At 48.9% G+C, this 15,743-nt stretch overlaps 1 protein-coding gene across 1 annotated transcript in view; it reads left to right on the top strand.

Annotated features, from left to right (window-relative positions):
- The window catches only part of CREB3L1 (cAMP responsive element binding protein 3 like 1), a 55,608-nt gene extending 42,802 nt beyond the window's left edge, over nt 1–12,806 (top strand). Inside the window, exons 4-11 of the mRNA XM_044681861.1 lie at nt 1,009–1,166; nt 1,791–1,940; nt 2,471–2,529; nt 2,979–3,047; nt 4,422–4,521; nt 6,290–6,413; nt 11,571–11,838; nt 12,322–12,806. Of these exons, the coding sequence (XP_044537796.1) occupies nt 1,009–1,166; nt 1,791–1,940; nt 2,471–2,529; nt 2,979–3,047; nt 4,422–4,521; nt 6,290–6,413; nt 11,571–11,838; nt 12,322–12,358 (965 nt within the window). The 3' untranslated portion in view covers nt 12,359–12,806. The remainder of the gene's footprint in view (nt 1–1,008; nt 1,167–1,790; nt 1,941–2,470; nt 2,530–2,978; nt 3,048–4,421; nt 4,522–6,289; nt 6,414–11,570; nt 11,839–12,321) is intronic.
- The last annotated feature ends 2,937 nt before the right edge of the window (nt 12,807–15,743 follow it).

The raw sequence follows: 15,743 nt of genomic DNA on the forward strand, positions 1-15,743 counted from the left end.
AAGGAAGGAAGAAAGAAAGAAAGAAAGAAAGAAAGAAAGAAAGAAAGAAAGAAAGAAAGAAAGAAAGAAAGAAAGAAAAAGAAAGAAAAAGAAAGAAAGAAAGAAAGAAAGAGAGAGAAAGAAAGAAAGAGAGAAAGAGAGAGAGAGAAGGAAGGATGTTGGAAGATACATACAAGAAAAGCTACAGAAAAGGCCTGTTGTCCTGGCTGCAGTGGGATGGCTGATCCATTGAGTTAGCTTCCCAGTATCCAATGATGCTCTCTCCCCATCTAGAATGTAGAATGAGCGCAGAGGCCACAGCTCATCCATGCTTGTAGCATCGCTGCAAGTCCAGCATAGAACATTTTACTCTTGATCAGCATTTTCTGCCTGAATCAATGCTGGGCTTAAGAACAGATTCTCACTCAAGAGTGGGCAGTCCAGAGCCATAACTAGGAATTGTTGTGCCCAGGACTGGTATCACATAGCATACCTAGAATAAATGATACAAAACTTACCCCCGTTTGGAGGGGAAGAAGGCAAGGCTGGGGGCTTTGCTATTGAACTTATTCTTCCTGCTAACTAGGTGCTAAGCTCTCTTGTTTCTATGCTCCTGAGGACTGAAAGTGCCCCTCTAAATTCAGCTCCTAGGGAAAAGCTCGGGATACCCTACCCTAGATAACTCTGGGAAGTCCATTCAGAAAACTGAGCCAAACCTTCCTTGAGATTTGAGTCTGGAGCAGGGGAGACTTTAGTAGGAAGTAGTGTCCGTGATGGGATATTAAAACTGAGCACTGTCCATGGTAAACTGGTCTCTAGGAGTTCTCTCTTCTGCAAAATAAAGGCACAGATAGAATACGTGATCTCTTCAAGTCCTAAATCCTAGGACCATGGGATATTATATTAGTGTAGGGGGCAAGATCTCAGGAACCTGGTCCCTGGGATGCCAGATCTATGGTAACCTGGTCCCCAGGATGTCAAGCTCGGGAGTGGGGTCTCAGTAACCTGGTTTCCCGGGACTCTTCTCAGATGACTTGGTACAGATGCCACCAACACCCCCAAGCAGCAATGGCAGCGACAGCGATGGTTCCCAGAGTCCCCGATCTCTGCCACCCTCCAGCCCAGCCCGGCCCACGGCTCGTTCATCCACAGCCATCTCTTCGTCTCCTCTCCTCACAGCCCCACATGTAAGGAAGTAGGAAGTGGGGAGTCCTGGGATGGGAAGATGGGGAGGCAGCTTAGATACTTTTGAGGAAGGAGGAATTTGAGTTAAGGGGAAAGCACTTAGGACCCTACGTGGAATAAATGTCTCTTTCCTCTTACTTTCCTGTGGAATGATTATGTTCCCAAAATGAAAAACAAAACAAAAACAAAACCTAGGTCTGGAAGCAGAGGACTTGGGTTCAAATCCCAGCTCTGCTACTTTCTACCTTTAACAAATCAATTACCCTTCCTGGGTCTTATTTTTCAGTTCTGTAAAATTGAGGTATTTGGCTAACCGGCTTCCCAAGTCCTTTCTAGCTCAGATCTCTGATCCTCTGAGCTTGGGAAGCAGAGCTGCTGCCATCTCTTAAGGTATCTGGAGCATAATGGGGGTGAGGGAAGGCCAGGGACCTCTGATGGACAAGCTCTGGGAACTGAAGGCCAAGAATGGTCCAAACCAAGGCATGCTCCCTTCCCCATCCTCCAAGATACTAGGGCCAAGGGCCTATGAGTAGCACTAAAGCCTGAACCTGGTTTGGAGTCACCTGACCAAGGGAGCTTTTTCTAAGGTCCTTCTCCCCATCCCACCCCAAATTTCTGTCTTCCAGAAGCTCCAGGGGACGTCCGGGCCACTACTTCTAACAGAGGAAGAGAAACGTACTTTGATTGCAGAGGGTTACCCTATCCCCACCAAACTCCCCCTCACCAAAGCTGAGGAGAAGGCCTTAAAGAGGGTCCGGAGGAAAATCAAGAATAAGGTATGGCCTAGAGATGGAGGTTCTAGGTTCAAATCTGGCCTCAGGTACTTCCCAGCTGTGTTGACCCTGGCCAAGTCACTTGACCCCCATTGCCCACCCTTACCACTCTTCTGCCTTGGAGCCAATACACAGTATTGACTCCAAGATGGAAGGTAAGGGGTTAAAAAAATAAAAAATAAGATAAAATAAAATAAAAAAGAATAAGGTATAGGCCTTTGGTTCCCCAATAAGGAAGAGGAAGGGTGCCCCCAAGGGATATTCCTAGAACACTGAATGTGGGGACACTTTCTATATCCCTGGGCCTCAGTTTCCTCATGTGTAAAATGAGATTGTTGGTCATGAGGTCTCTAAGATCCCTTCCAGATCTCTCAACCTACAACCAACCTGTCAGGCTAGAGGCTGCCCCCTAGTGATACTACTTGGGAGAGTAGACCACCTCCCCAGCCCAAGGTAGTATCTTGGGCAGCAGCACCAACTTTCCCTGGCCACCATTCCCAAACCTCACCCCCTTCTGGGTCCTTTCCCACCAGATATCTGCTCAGGAGAGTCGCCGGAAGAAGAAGGAATACGTGGAATGTCTAGAGAAGAAGTAAGGGCCGGATTTTCTTTTTATTTCCTTTCTCTTTTCAACAAGGAGGGAGATGAGAAGTAAAGAAAATAGATTTTTATTCATTGGAAAAAATATTTTTAATTAGTTAAAAGACAAATTATTAAATTAATTTAAAAAGAAATAATTTTAAATTATTAATTCGTTTAAAGAAGTAAAGGCCCTTTGGAAAAGGAGCTCCTCCCAGCTAGGACTAGTTATTACTCAGGGGACACCAGAGATTCAGAAGGAAGATCCTGGGCAGTCTGGGAGGGATAGTGACCTCGAAGGATGGAAAGGGTTAGGATGGGAAACCTAGTGGAAGTGGGGGCACCCAGGGACAGAGGAACAGGAATGGGCAGGCCTGAGAGGGCAGAACTAGGTCCCCAATGATTTTTTCCTGTCTTCTCCCACTCCCAATTCTGAACCTGGCATCCATGTAACCTCTACAGAGTAGAGACATTCACATCAGAGAATAATGAGCTATGGAAGAAGGTGGAAACTCTGGAAAATGCCAACAGGTAAGCAGTGCCCACTTCCCTGCCTTAGCCGAGGCTCAACTTTTGCTCTCCGGGTTGGGCCTGACTTGAAAGGCATGTGACCTGGTGCCAAGTTCCCAAGGAGGCAGTGTGGGGCAGTGGTTAGGGTGCTGAGCTTGGAGTCAGGAAGACATGGGTTCCAATTCTGTCTCAGTCAGTAGCTATGTGGCCTTTGGACAAGTTTCTTGTCCTTGTATCCTTCTTCAGTTTCCAATGGAGATGATAATGGTGCTCACCTCCCATTCTTCTGGAGAGAATCAGATGGGATTTGCTCTATCCATCTTTCTATTTCCATATAAATATGGTCACATAGAACTGTTATCATTAGGACATCTTGGGACTGGTTCATTGACAAATTGGGGAATATGGCAGCATAGCGTGGGCTGGGAGAAATAGCTTAAAAAATTAGGGATGGGACCCTGCCTGCCACCAGTGAGCAGTATGCCCTTGGGCAAGTCCTTTCCTTTCTTTTAAGTTTTATAAGAGGCCAGAAACCTGGGTTCTAATCCCAGCTTTACCTCATGGGTGACTTCTTCCCAGTGGATCCCTCTTTGGGCATCAGTGGCCTCCTCTGTTAAACAAGGGGCTTGGACATTAGGGAGTCTAGGAAGAGCCTTCCACCATGTCCCTGGGATAGGGACCCAAGGACAGGGATGACAAGGTGTAGACCTCCCTTTCCCTCCTCCTCCCTGGATTACTGGGGGAGGGGGAGGGGGAACAGAGAGGTCAGTTCCATCTTCCACCTGTGTTTCCCTCAGAGAGGCACAGGGAGAGATAGAAGGACATCTCTCCGCTGGTCCCACTGACCACATTCTGGAGCCCCATGTCTGGCTCTGTCCCAGGGCAGGGAGCACATTCCTGGAGCTGTGCTGCCACCTGCCGTACACTCTAGGAATTTCACCTGCCTGCAGCCAAGTGGGGAATGGGGAAGCCCTCTTTCTAAACTAACTAACCCAAGCCATCTCACAGATGAGGAAACTGAGTCCCAAGGAAGAGAAATTATTTGTCCAAGATTTTGCAGACCAATTGGCATCAGAGGCAGTATTTAAAATCAGGTCCTTGGATCCTAGTCAAAATGGATGACTATCCCTCCCATGGATGGAGAAGTCAGGAAGTCCTAAGTTCAAATCCTGCCTCAGAAAAGGAATGGAAATGTGTAAAATTCATGCCCCTTCCTGTGAGATTTCAGAAACATCCTAGATGAGACAGCAGCCCCAGGGGCCAGAGACACTCTCCCAAAGGGCAGAGGGAATCCATCATATATCAAGGAGTTAACCCATCCCCCAGTTCTGTCTCATGCCAGGGTGGGGGATTGGTCAGGGCCATTCATCCTGGTGATTGTTGTTTCTTCCTCAGAACTCTTCTCCAGCAGCTTCAGAAGCTCCAGGCCCTGGTGACGGGCAAGGTCTCCAGACCTTACAAGATGGCTGCCACCCAGACGGGGACCTGCATCATGGTGGGTGGGATGTAACCCTCTTCTTTCTCCTCTTGTCTTTCATTCCCTCATGGCCTTGAGTGCTCCAGCTGGGGGGAAAATCCCGTGATATCAGGCAGCAGGTAGTCAAGGGTTGAATCTGGGTGAAATCCTGTGACATCAGGCAACAGGTAGTCAAGGGTGGAGGCAGGAAGAGAATGTTTCCAAGGATTGGTGACACCCCCAGTGATGGCACTGGTGCCACCAATCTCCTATGGGGTCAGTAGTCCTCCTCTTTCATGTAATGAGTAAAAGTTAAAATTACAGAGGAAACAAAGGTTCAGTCTTCTGAGCATATCCATTTATTAAGCAACACGTGCTGACTGCCCAACAAATCGGCACTGAGCCCCTTCCTCAGCTTAGGGCTGGACCCCAAATATAGGGGGAGACAAACATGACCAATTAATTAAAGGAAATAATACAACATTAGGTCATCTGATTTCTATTTGGATGAAAGACTAGGGATTTTCCAAGTAGAAAGGGGAAGAGTGACCAGGCACATGCCCTAAATTCAGATAAGGAGGTCACCCATTCCTCCCCAAAGATTGGCAAGCAATCAAAGGACCATGAAGACAATAGCTGATTGATCCATACAGGCCCAGTTTTTAGAGAAGACCTAGGGATGAGCTGGAGGTGTACAGTTATGAAAAAACTCCTTGCATCAGTCTCTGGGATTGACTGGGTTTCTGGTCAGCATCTCCAAGGTCCTTAGTGAAGGGTCTCTAAACAGAAGAACGAGGTGGTCCAGCTCTCCAGCCACGAAGGGTTGGGTTCAAATGATCCAATAAGATTTCTTCCCAATTCCCACCACTGAATCAAGTTTTCTCACAAGACCGTCCCCTGGGTCCTGTCCTGTGACTAGAATTGAGGATTGTAGATTTAGGCTGGAAGAGACCTTAAAGGCCATTGAGTCCAAACCCCTTATTTTACAAATGAGGAAACTGAGGCCCACAAGGGGGAATAAATTCATGGCCCGCAGTCAAATGGCCAGTTAGTATCTGAGGCAGGACGTAAACCCAGTTTCTCTTGACTCATTACACCATCTAGCTGCCTCTTGTTCTCATGGAAGTCATTTGGGGTATGGAACATGCCTGCAGGTTGCTTGGCATCAAAAACTTGTCACCTTCTCTGTAGGTGGGATGTAAACTCAGAGGAGTCCCCTTTCCCCCCATTTGCCTCTATTACCTGTATGACCTTGGACAAGTCACTTCCTCCCTCTGAGGCTATTTCCTTATATCTAAAATAAAAGAATGGAAATTCTGGTTTCTAGAGTTCTGTCCAGGTAGTTCTAAATTTATGACTTAAGCTCCTCTTTTCCAAAGGCAGCTAGGTAGCAGGCCTGGAGTCAAGAGGTTCTGGATTCAAATCCGACCTCCTATACCTCCTAGCAGTGTGAGCTTGGACAAGTCACTTAACCCTGATTGCCTAGCCCTTGCCCTTTCTCAGAGTTTCTAGGCCAGAAAGTAAAAAGTTTAAAAATTAAAAAAAAAAAAATCCTATCTTTTCCACCATGGCTCCACCTAGTGGTCACTCACCCCCTGGGCACCGTGGGATGGTGGCAGGGATGGTTTCTGCTCCCCAGCTCTCTATTGTGTCATTGGCCTAGCCCTGGGAGGGAGTATGGTGCCACCCTTGGTACCTCCTCTGCCCCAGTGACCCATGCAAGCAGGGCCCTCCTTGCCAGGAGAGTTTCGCCCCAGCTTATCCAGGGGGCAGGGACGGCTCCTTACTTTCTCTCTCTGGTTTCCAGGTGGTGGTCTTCTGTTTTGTCTTGGTGCTGGGCTCCATCATGCCGTGCCTCCCGGAGTTCTCCTCCATGTCCCAGACGGTGAAGGAGGAGGCTCCCCTCCCGGCTGTGTACACAGCCAGCCAGAGTGAGTGTCAGCCAGGCTAGGCGCTGCATCCCTGGGAGGGGCCCTGGCCTAATGGAGCAAAGTGCTCTCCTGGGGACCTGTCAGTCATTGAAGAAACACTGATTAAGGGGCAGCCAAGTGGCTCAGGGGATTGAGAGTCAGGCCTGGAGACAGGAGGTTCTAGGTTCAAATCTGGCCTCAGACACTTCCCAGCTGTGTGACCCTGGGCAAGTCACTTAACCCCCATTGCCTAGCCCTTACCACTCTTGTGCCTTGGGACCAATGCACAGTATTGACTCCAAGACGGAAGGTGGGAGAGACAGACAAACAAACGGACAGACAGACAGACAGAGACAGAATATGAGAATTCATTAGTTGGGATAGCTAGGTAGCACAATGGACTCACAATATGAACTCAGACACTTCCTGGATGTGTGACCCTGGACAAGTTACTTAACCCCAATTGCCAGTCCTTACTCTTCTGAATTAGAGTTTTCTGTCTGCTAGGATGGAAAGTAAGGGGTAGGGAGGAGAGGAAGCGACAGATAGAAAGAGAGAGACAGAGAGAGGGAGGGAGAAGGAGAGAGAAAGAGGCAGAGAGGGAGAAGGAGAGAGGGAGGGAGAAAGAGAAAGAAGAGAGACAGAGCCAGAGAAGGAGGGAGAGAAAGAGAGAAGGGGGGAGGGGAGAGAGAGAGACAGAGACAGAGACAGAGAGAGAGACAGAGACAGAGAGAGACAGAGAGAGAGAGAGAGAGAATGAGAATTGTTAGAGGAAAAGAAATGGAGATCTTGACTATAGATGGCCTTCTCAAGGAGTTCAGCCATAAAAAGGGGGAGAGAAGAGACAGATTAAATGAGGGTTTGGTTTGGTTTTTTGAGGAAACTGAGGATTAGTGAAAGAATGGAGATGAAAAGGTTGGGGGCCAGGAGGGTTGACCAGCAATCTGCTGAAGATGAGATGAAATAGGAGCATTTGTGCATGTGCTCTTTTAACCTCTGTTAGCCTCAGTTTCCTCATCTTTAAAATAAGTATAATAGCACCTACTTAACAGGGTTGTTTTGTCGTTGTTGTCGAGGTATTGGGTGGGGGGGTTGTTATTTTTTTAATATATTAAAACTCTTACCTTCCATCCTGGAATCAATATTATATATTGGTTCCAAGGCAGAAGAGCAGTAAGGGCTAGGTTAAGTGACTTGTCCAGGGTTACACAGCTAGGAAGTTTTTGAGGCCAGATTTGAACCCAAGATCTCCCTTCTCTAGGCCTGGCTCTCCATCCCCTGAACCACCCGGCTGGCCCCCGTTCAGTTGCTTTTCAGTCGTGTCTGACTAAGAATTAAATAAGTAATGTATAAAGTAACAGGCCAACCTTAAAATGTTCTCCAAATGGCTCTCATGATGATGATCGATGTCTTAAAGGAAGGAAAGGGCTTCAGAGGCTGGGGAAGTCGGGGTGGAATGAGCAGATATGGAGGTGGGGGAGGGCAGGAAGAGAGTGGGCACAGGCAGTGGTCCACTTGGCTGGAACATTGTCCTTCAGGAAGAGGGTAGTGTATGAGATAAAACTACACAGGTAGGTTGGAGGCAGACTGAAGAAAGGATATTTATGGCTTGTGTGCGGCTTGTTTGCTTTTAATTCTTCATTCAGTAGTAACTGAGGCGGTCCTGGGTTCAGATCTGATCTCAGACACTTAGCAGTGTGACCTCAGACCTAGCAGTGTGTCCCTGGGCAAGTCACTCAACTCCCATTGTCTAGCCCTTCCTGCCCTTCTGTCTTGAAACCAATACACAATAGCCCTTGCCCTTCTGGCTCAGAATCATTGCTGGGACGTACTGAGAAGCCACTGATGATGAAGAGCAGAGGAAGGCCCCAATGGGCAGTTCCTAGGCTTCTGGGCTTCTCCTGAGCAACAAGTATGAGCTGGGGGGGCTTCTGATCCAAGTCCCATTTTCTTTCTGTTTGATGAACTCCCAGCTGGAATGAACAAGAAAAGACCCACGTGGGTAGGGAGTAGGGGAACAGGATTACACCCAGAGGGCTGATGGCCTCATCTTGGCCAGGGGCAGACATTTAAGTCAGACACAGAAAACTAAAAGAGCAGCTCAGGTTGTTTGGAAGAGCTATTTGAGCACATCTGAACTAAGGGCAGAGGATCTAGAAAACAAACCAAATGGTACTAGATCAGAGAGGGTAAAGGAGAGAGGCTTCAGCAAATTGACCGAAGGTAAAGGAGAGACCACTGTGTTGAAGTCGGAAGACCCGAGTTCAAGTCTCTGCTCCCATTGTACTATGAACTATCTAACTAGTCAGTCATCTCCCTGGGCCTCGGTTTCCTCATCTGTACCGAGAAGCCTCCTCCCTCGTACATAGACATGTAGGGCTTTATCCTGGGAGCCTTCTAAGTTTCCTGCCACCTTTGACAGTTAAGGACTACGTCCAAAATGTCAGATGTGGCCATGAGGTCAAGAGGATGGGCATGAGAGGAGGCCACTGGGGAACCCTGAGAGAGCAGGTTCAGGAGAGCGATGGAGTGGTGCCATCTTTAGGGTTCAGGGGTGAGTGGGTGGAAAGGAAGAGAAAGCAGGAGGTAAGAAAAAGGACCATATCAAGGAGGAGCGATAGGGTCAGACCCACATTGGGAACAGAAGGGAAAGAGCCTGTAAAGATGGAAAGGCTAAAGATATCTGAAGGAACGTCCCCGAGGAACTAGGAAATCTGTAATAAACGTCTAAATACAAAGTACCCATTTGTTGTTCAGGCTTTTCAATCATGTCTGACTTTTCATGACCCCTTGAGTGTATTTTTGGTGAAGAGATTCTAGTGGCCTGCCATTTCTGTCTCCAGCTCGTTTTTTACAGATGAAGAAACTGAAGCACACGGGGTCAAGTGATTTGCCCATGGTCACATAGCTAGTAAGCATCTGAGGCTTTCTTTGAATTCAGGTCTTCCTGACTCCAGGCCCAGTACTCTATCCACTATTCCACCCAACAGAGTGCTACACCTGGGTTCAAATCCCAGGGTCTGACCATGGACAAGTCTCTTAAATGTGCCTCAGTTTCCTCATTTGTTAAAAAGAATGAGCAGGGGGCAGCTGGGTAGCTCAGTGGAGTGAGAGTCAGGCCTAGAGACAGGAGGTGCTAGGTTCAAACCCGGCCTCAGCCACTTCCCAGCTGTGTGACCCTGGGCAAGTCACTTGACCCCCATTGCCCACCCTTACCAATCTTCCACCTATGAGACAATACACCAAAGTACAAGGGTTAAAAAAAAAAAAAAAAGAATGAGCAATTGGACTTGATGGCCTCCAAGTTCCCTTCTAATGATATGATTCTGTGAGAACAGGTCACCTAGTTCAAAGTAAACCTCCTCAAAAATCCCCTGTGGCATCCAGATCTTGAGAAAGAACCATGGGAGCAAAAATCCAGGAGAAAACACAGGATTTATCACTTGTTTATTTGTGTGGGATTTGGGGTTTGGGTTTTAAAAGATGCTTCTATTACAAAAATGAATACTATGGAAATAGGATTTGAGTGATGATATATGTATAATCCAGTGAAATTGCTTGTCAACTCCAGGAGAGAGACAGGAAGAGAGGGGGAAAACCGAAAATATAAAAAATAAATTCCCCATGGCACACCCTAACCAGCACCCATCCAGGATATGTAGGTGGAAATTTGATACAGCCCCTGTGATATCCCCAATGGATTATGGAAACATAACTAACTTATAACTTTAACTAGAGGTACATACAATATTACAGCTTCTAAATTAAAATAATATGGGGATAAGAGAAAAATAAAAGAAAGGAAAAGAACAAAAACCAATGTTAGGTGCATTGACAAAAAGCCAACTAGGAGGCAGTCCCCTTTGGCAGAAGAGTCTACATTCAAAATAAAATGAATTGGGAGCAGCTGGGTAGCTCAGTGGATTGAGAGTCAGGCCTTAGAGACTGGAGGTCCTAGGTTCAAATCAGGCCTCAGACACTTCCCAGCTGTGTGACCCTGGGCAGGTCACTTGACCCCCATTGCCCATCCTTACCACTCTTCCACCTAGGAGCCAATACACAGAAGTTAAGGGTTTAAAAAAATGCATTTAACCCCCCATAGTTCAAATTCAACACATCCCTTCGTGGTTGCCAATTAATGTGAGAGTAAAAATGAATAAATACTCCAAGTATTTATTATATAGGATTTAATAATAACAATGTGAGAGAGAGAGGGATTCTTTCAGCTGAATGAGCAGAGCACAGAGGAGAGACTCCACACCTGCAGCGCTTTACCAAAGCAAAAGCCCAAAAAGAGCCCCACTGATTGGATTTCAGCCAAATTTATTTCTCAAACGTAATGATATGTAACTTGCAGCTCAGGTGCATCAAATTTCCACTTACACAAGGCTCTGGGGAGAGACCTCCAGGAAGGGTCACTGGCTCCACTTTGGGTCAGAACCAGTTGTTGGGAAATTTTTCCTTATATTGGACTGAAATCTGCCCAGGACCCTTCCATCCCTCCTGCCTCTGGGACCAAGCAGAAATAAGTCTAAGAATTCTTTCTTCACCAATACTTGAAGCCACCTGCACACCCCATCTAAGGTGCCTTTTTACAAGGGGCTCATCCTAGTTTTACCCATCCAAAACATTATGGATTTGGGGAGGAGCTGGTTTGAACCCCTAAGAAATGTAAGGGCAGTGGGGTTTCAGGGAAAGAGAGGACACTCATCTGATTGGGAGTTGGAAGATCTGCATTCAAATTCTGATTCTGTCCCTGTATAGCCTTGGACAAGTCCCTTCACCTCTATGTCCTTAAATTTCCTCATCCATAAAAGGATGGTGTTCAGCTACGTGGTCCCTAAGGTTAATTTAATTCAGTAAAATGTCTTCCAGCACTTTTCTGTTTTAAAGGCTTTTCTAGCTCTATCATCCAAATGGTGTGATAGATTGGGAGTTCCCTAAGAGAGAAGGCTATTTCATTTCTGTCTTTGGATCCCCAGGCCCTAGCACAGTACGCGGAACACAGCAGGTGCATAATAAATGCCTGCTGATTCATGGATTGTTTAATTTCCACGGGCCCTTCCAGCTCTGACATTGTAGAGTTCACCAAAGAAGGAAGGACAGAGCAGCCCAGAGCCATGTCAGTCCTCCGCCCCCTTGTCCCATCCTCATGGTCTGTCCTCTTGTGCCCTGCAGTGCCCTCCCGAAGCCTCCTGTTCTATGACGAGGGGACCCCTTCGCTGGAGGATGGCTACAGCTCCCTGCTGCCCATGGAAGCCCCGGAGGGCTGGGAGACCAAGCCAGGGGCCCCCGAGGAGGAGCAGCCCCAGGAGCATCTCTCCCACGGCCACCTGGCAAGCTCCCACGAGGCCACCAAGTACCTGAGCAAGTCCCAGCTAGAGGCCCCAGAGGGGAATGACACCCGCCCCGACTTCATCCACCCCAAGGAGCAGTTCCACGAGAGGTTGGTGATTGAGGTCCAAATGTCAGGGGGTCCAATAACTCAGAGCTAGGCCACAAAACCTTTCTAACTCAGTTGTTCTAAATACTAGGCAAGAGGGCAGCAGGGTGATTCCTGGGTGAAGAACCAGGCCCTGAGATAGGAGGTCCTGGGTTCAAATCTGACCTCAGACTCTTCCTAGCTGGATGACCCTGGGCAAATCCCTTAACCCCCATTGCCTAGCCCTTATGGCTCTTCTACCTTGGAACCATACTTAACATCAATTCTAAGACAGAAGATAAGAGTTTGGTTTTTTTCCCAATAAAATAAATCCTAGGCAAGCCATTTCTATGAGCCTCAGTTTCCTCAGCTGTAAAACAGAGCTAACTTGTATGACTGACCTGAGAGGGTTGTTATTATGATTATTGTTAACTGCAGGCAGGGGGGCAGATGTTCTGAGGTCTATCACTCACGGCCCCCCCTTTCTTGTTTCTTCCCCCCCCCCAGGGAGACGCACCCAAATGGCACCACAACGTACTTGTAGCGCCCACCAGAGCCCAGGATACAGCCTGGACCCCAAGTCACTCCGCCGAAGAGGGAACCTTCCTCAGTATTCCCCATCTGGTCCATCATCCTGCCCTCGCCCAGCCCCTCCTTCTCATCCCCGGAGGGTCCTCCGCAGCCTGGGCAGAGATTCTGGATGGGGAGAGAGAGAAGAGGCCGGATCGGGGAGCCCTCGTCTTCTCCCTCTCCCCTTCCTGGCCTTGGGACGTGCCGCTTCTCCCAGAGCCCCTGACCCCTTCTTCCCCATCACCACTACCGTTGAGCTGTCCACTGGCCGGAGCTCTCATTTGTCTCTCCTCCCTCCATCCCTCAGTCACCCCTGATGGCCCTCCCTCCGGGCCCCAGGGACCCCGTCCTTGGGGCCCCAGGGGATAGCCCAAACTCTCCGTGCTGGGCCGGATTGTACATAGGCACCATCATGGCATTCCCCGGCCCCTTCCCTGTCCCTTCTAGTCATCTCAGTCCTGGGGGAAGAAGGGGCTTGGAAAGCATCCATCCTTCCCTTCTCTCGGGCCACTTTGTCCCCCAGAGGAGTGTCCTAGACCCACTGGGGGGAGAGGGGAAGGGGAGGCCAGCTGAGTGCTCATCCTGTCCTTGGAGCCTCCTAGAGAAGACCCAGGCACAGCCGTTCCCTCAGCTACAGGAGGGGCTTTTCCTAGGCCTTCTCCAGGTCCCTAAGACCCCCCCCACCCATTTATTTCTTTTTCATTCCCTCCTCCCCTCCCCTCCCCTTAGCCTAAAATACCACTGTGCCATCAGAGCTCCCTTGTGCCCGTCCTCTCAAACCCAGGACAGGGGTCTGGCCAGGCCCCACTGCCCCCCCACTACTGTACAGAGACCAAGAACAGAAATTGTTTGTAAATAATGAACCTTATTTTTTATTACTGCCAATTCCCTAAGATATTGTATTTTAGAAGCCCCCCCCCACGCCCCATTCCCTCCCACCCCTTTTTTCCATTTTGTATTTTATGAAGTTAGTGCGGGCTTAGCTGTTCCTTCCCGCCCTGGAGACTGGGGGGAGGGGGACGCTCTCCCCTCTCCCCCCTCCCCCGGCCTCCCCCCGCTGCCCAACCGCTGGGCCTTTTTAATTGCCTCCCTCCCCCTCCATCGGCTGAGCGCACGCTTTAGAGAAGCAAAATTAAAACAAAAAAAAAAGATTCAGCATCAAACCTTTGCCTACGTGATTTTCTGCCATGGGGGACAGAAGGGGCAGGAGAGGGGACCTCGAGCACTCGCTCGCTCCTGCTGAGCCTGGCCTTTAAGTCCAGCTTTGGGCAGGGGCCTGTCCAGACCTCCACATCTCCCCGGGGAGGAGGTGCAAGATGGATGCAGAGGCCTTCCAGGGCCCTGATGACTGGAGAAGAGGGACTTGGGATTCTGGGAGGGGGACGTGAGGAGACCTGGCCGAGGCAGCATCTTCATCTTCCCAAGTTCCAATCCAACCTCAGACACCTGCTAGCTGGGCCACCCTGGGCAAGTCACTTAACCCTGCTTGCCTCCATTTCCTCAGCCATAAAATGAGCTGGAGAGGGGGATGGCCAACCGTTCTCATATCTCTGCCAAGAAAACCCCAAACGGGCTCCCAAAGAGTCAGACATGACAGAAATAACTAGACCAAAAAAAGAGATCTGTGGCAGACAAGAATAAAATTTGGGGAAATGGGAACATTCAAGGGAGCTTCAGCAAATACAGTGAGGAATGAGGCGTCTAACTCTGAGCAATGAACTAAGAATGGGAGAGTAGATTAAGGCCATATGGCCTTGAATGCCATGGTAAATAGCTTAGACTGCACTGTAGACAATGGGGGAGTCATTGGGGTCCTAGCAATGAACTATGGGTGGGGAAATAGATTAAGACCTTGAATGCCAAGGAGAATAGTTTGGACTTGGCTCTATAGATAATGGCGAGCCAGTGGAGAACTAGAGCAGAGTCATGAGCTAAGGATGGAAACGTAAATTAAGCCCTAGAGTGCCAAGAAAGCCCAAGAAGGGCTCGGACTTGACTCTGTAGGCAGTGGGGAGTCCCTGAAGGCTCTTTGATCCTGCAGTGCTTGTAGAACACAGCTTGGCATCTGGTCAGGCAGCCCCAAAGAATAACCATCAACAGCCTGGAATTCTTTCCTTAGGAGTAATAAATCCGTCCATTGGCCAGTGGGCCCTAATAGAGGTTGGGGCTGGGGGGGAGTGCCTGTACTATGGGATTATATCACCTGAATCTGCCTAAAGATCACAAATGGCATCTGGCACAACCACTGCAGCAGAAAGAATGACATACTCAAGTCCAAGGATCTGGGTTTGAATCTATTCCCTATAATCATTGAACAGTTCTTTGCCTCAGTTTCCTCACCTGTAAACTGAGGGAGCAGGGACCAAACACTCTCTGGTGTCCTTCTTGCCTCAAGGATCCTAGCATCCCTCTGCTGCTGCTGCTGAGATCCCACCAGAGGGAGCACTCGGGAAATCCCACCCTCACCTTGGGAGCTTCCAGGAGCTAAGACATCCCCACCTCCTTCCATTCCTGTTATGCTGGTTTACTAGCCCAGGTCATTGTTAGGCAAGTAGGGGAAAAATCTGACCACGGACCAGTAGCCCAAATACCAGCTTCTGAACTGCTGAGGCAGCATTGGCGGAAGGGAAATATTGAGTGTGGGATCAGAGGACCTGGGTTCAGATTCTGTCCATTTCGTCTCTCTGGGCCTCAGTTTCTTCAACTGTAAATGGGAAGATTGGATCGAATGGTGCCTGGGGTTCTTTCCAGCTGTGGTTTTATGATCCTATGTAGTAGTCATACCTCCATTAAGTGCCTAGTCTGTGCCAGGTGCTATTCGAGGCACGAGGGGACGGAAGCCCCCAAACCCTCAAAACAAAACAATCCCTGAACTTGGGAGACTCACCTTTTCCTGGAGGAGAAACAACCGCCTCCCAGGCGTGTAGGTGAAATTTATGTGAAGTCATCTCTGAGTGGGCGAGTGGCTACTTGGGGGTGGGGAGGGGGGGACGAGGCAAGCTGAACCTGCAGAAGAGAGGCGATCATTGCAAGAGGAAGGCATGCCAGGTTTGGAGGTCAGCCTGGACAAAGGTCCGGAGGGCAGGAATTCCAATGTCAGCTACAGGGGTCAAGTGGAGCTGGCTGGAATGTGACACTTCCATTCCTTTGTTGGCGTTGTTCAGTCGAGTCTGACTCTTTTTGACCCCATTGGGGGTTTTCTTGGCAGACATACTGGAGAGTTTGCCATTTCCCTCTCTGGCTCACTTTACAGATGAGGAAACTGAGGCAAACAGGGTTAAGGGACTCCTTCAGGTAGAGACTGGACAGAAAACCCTTCTCCCAGTGAGGAGCACCCCAAGACGGATTGGGCTGTGAGT

This window comes from Gracilinanus agilis, chromosome 6, assembly GCF_016433145.1.
Source record: "Gracilinanus agilis isolate LMUSP501 chromosome 6, AgileGrace, whole genome shotgun sequence".
NCBI lineage: Eukaryota > Metazoa > Chordata > Mammalia > Didelphimorphia > Didelphidae > Gracilinanus > Gracilinanus agilis.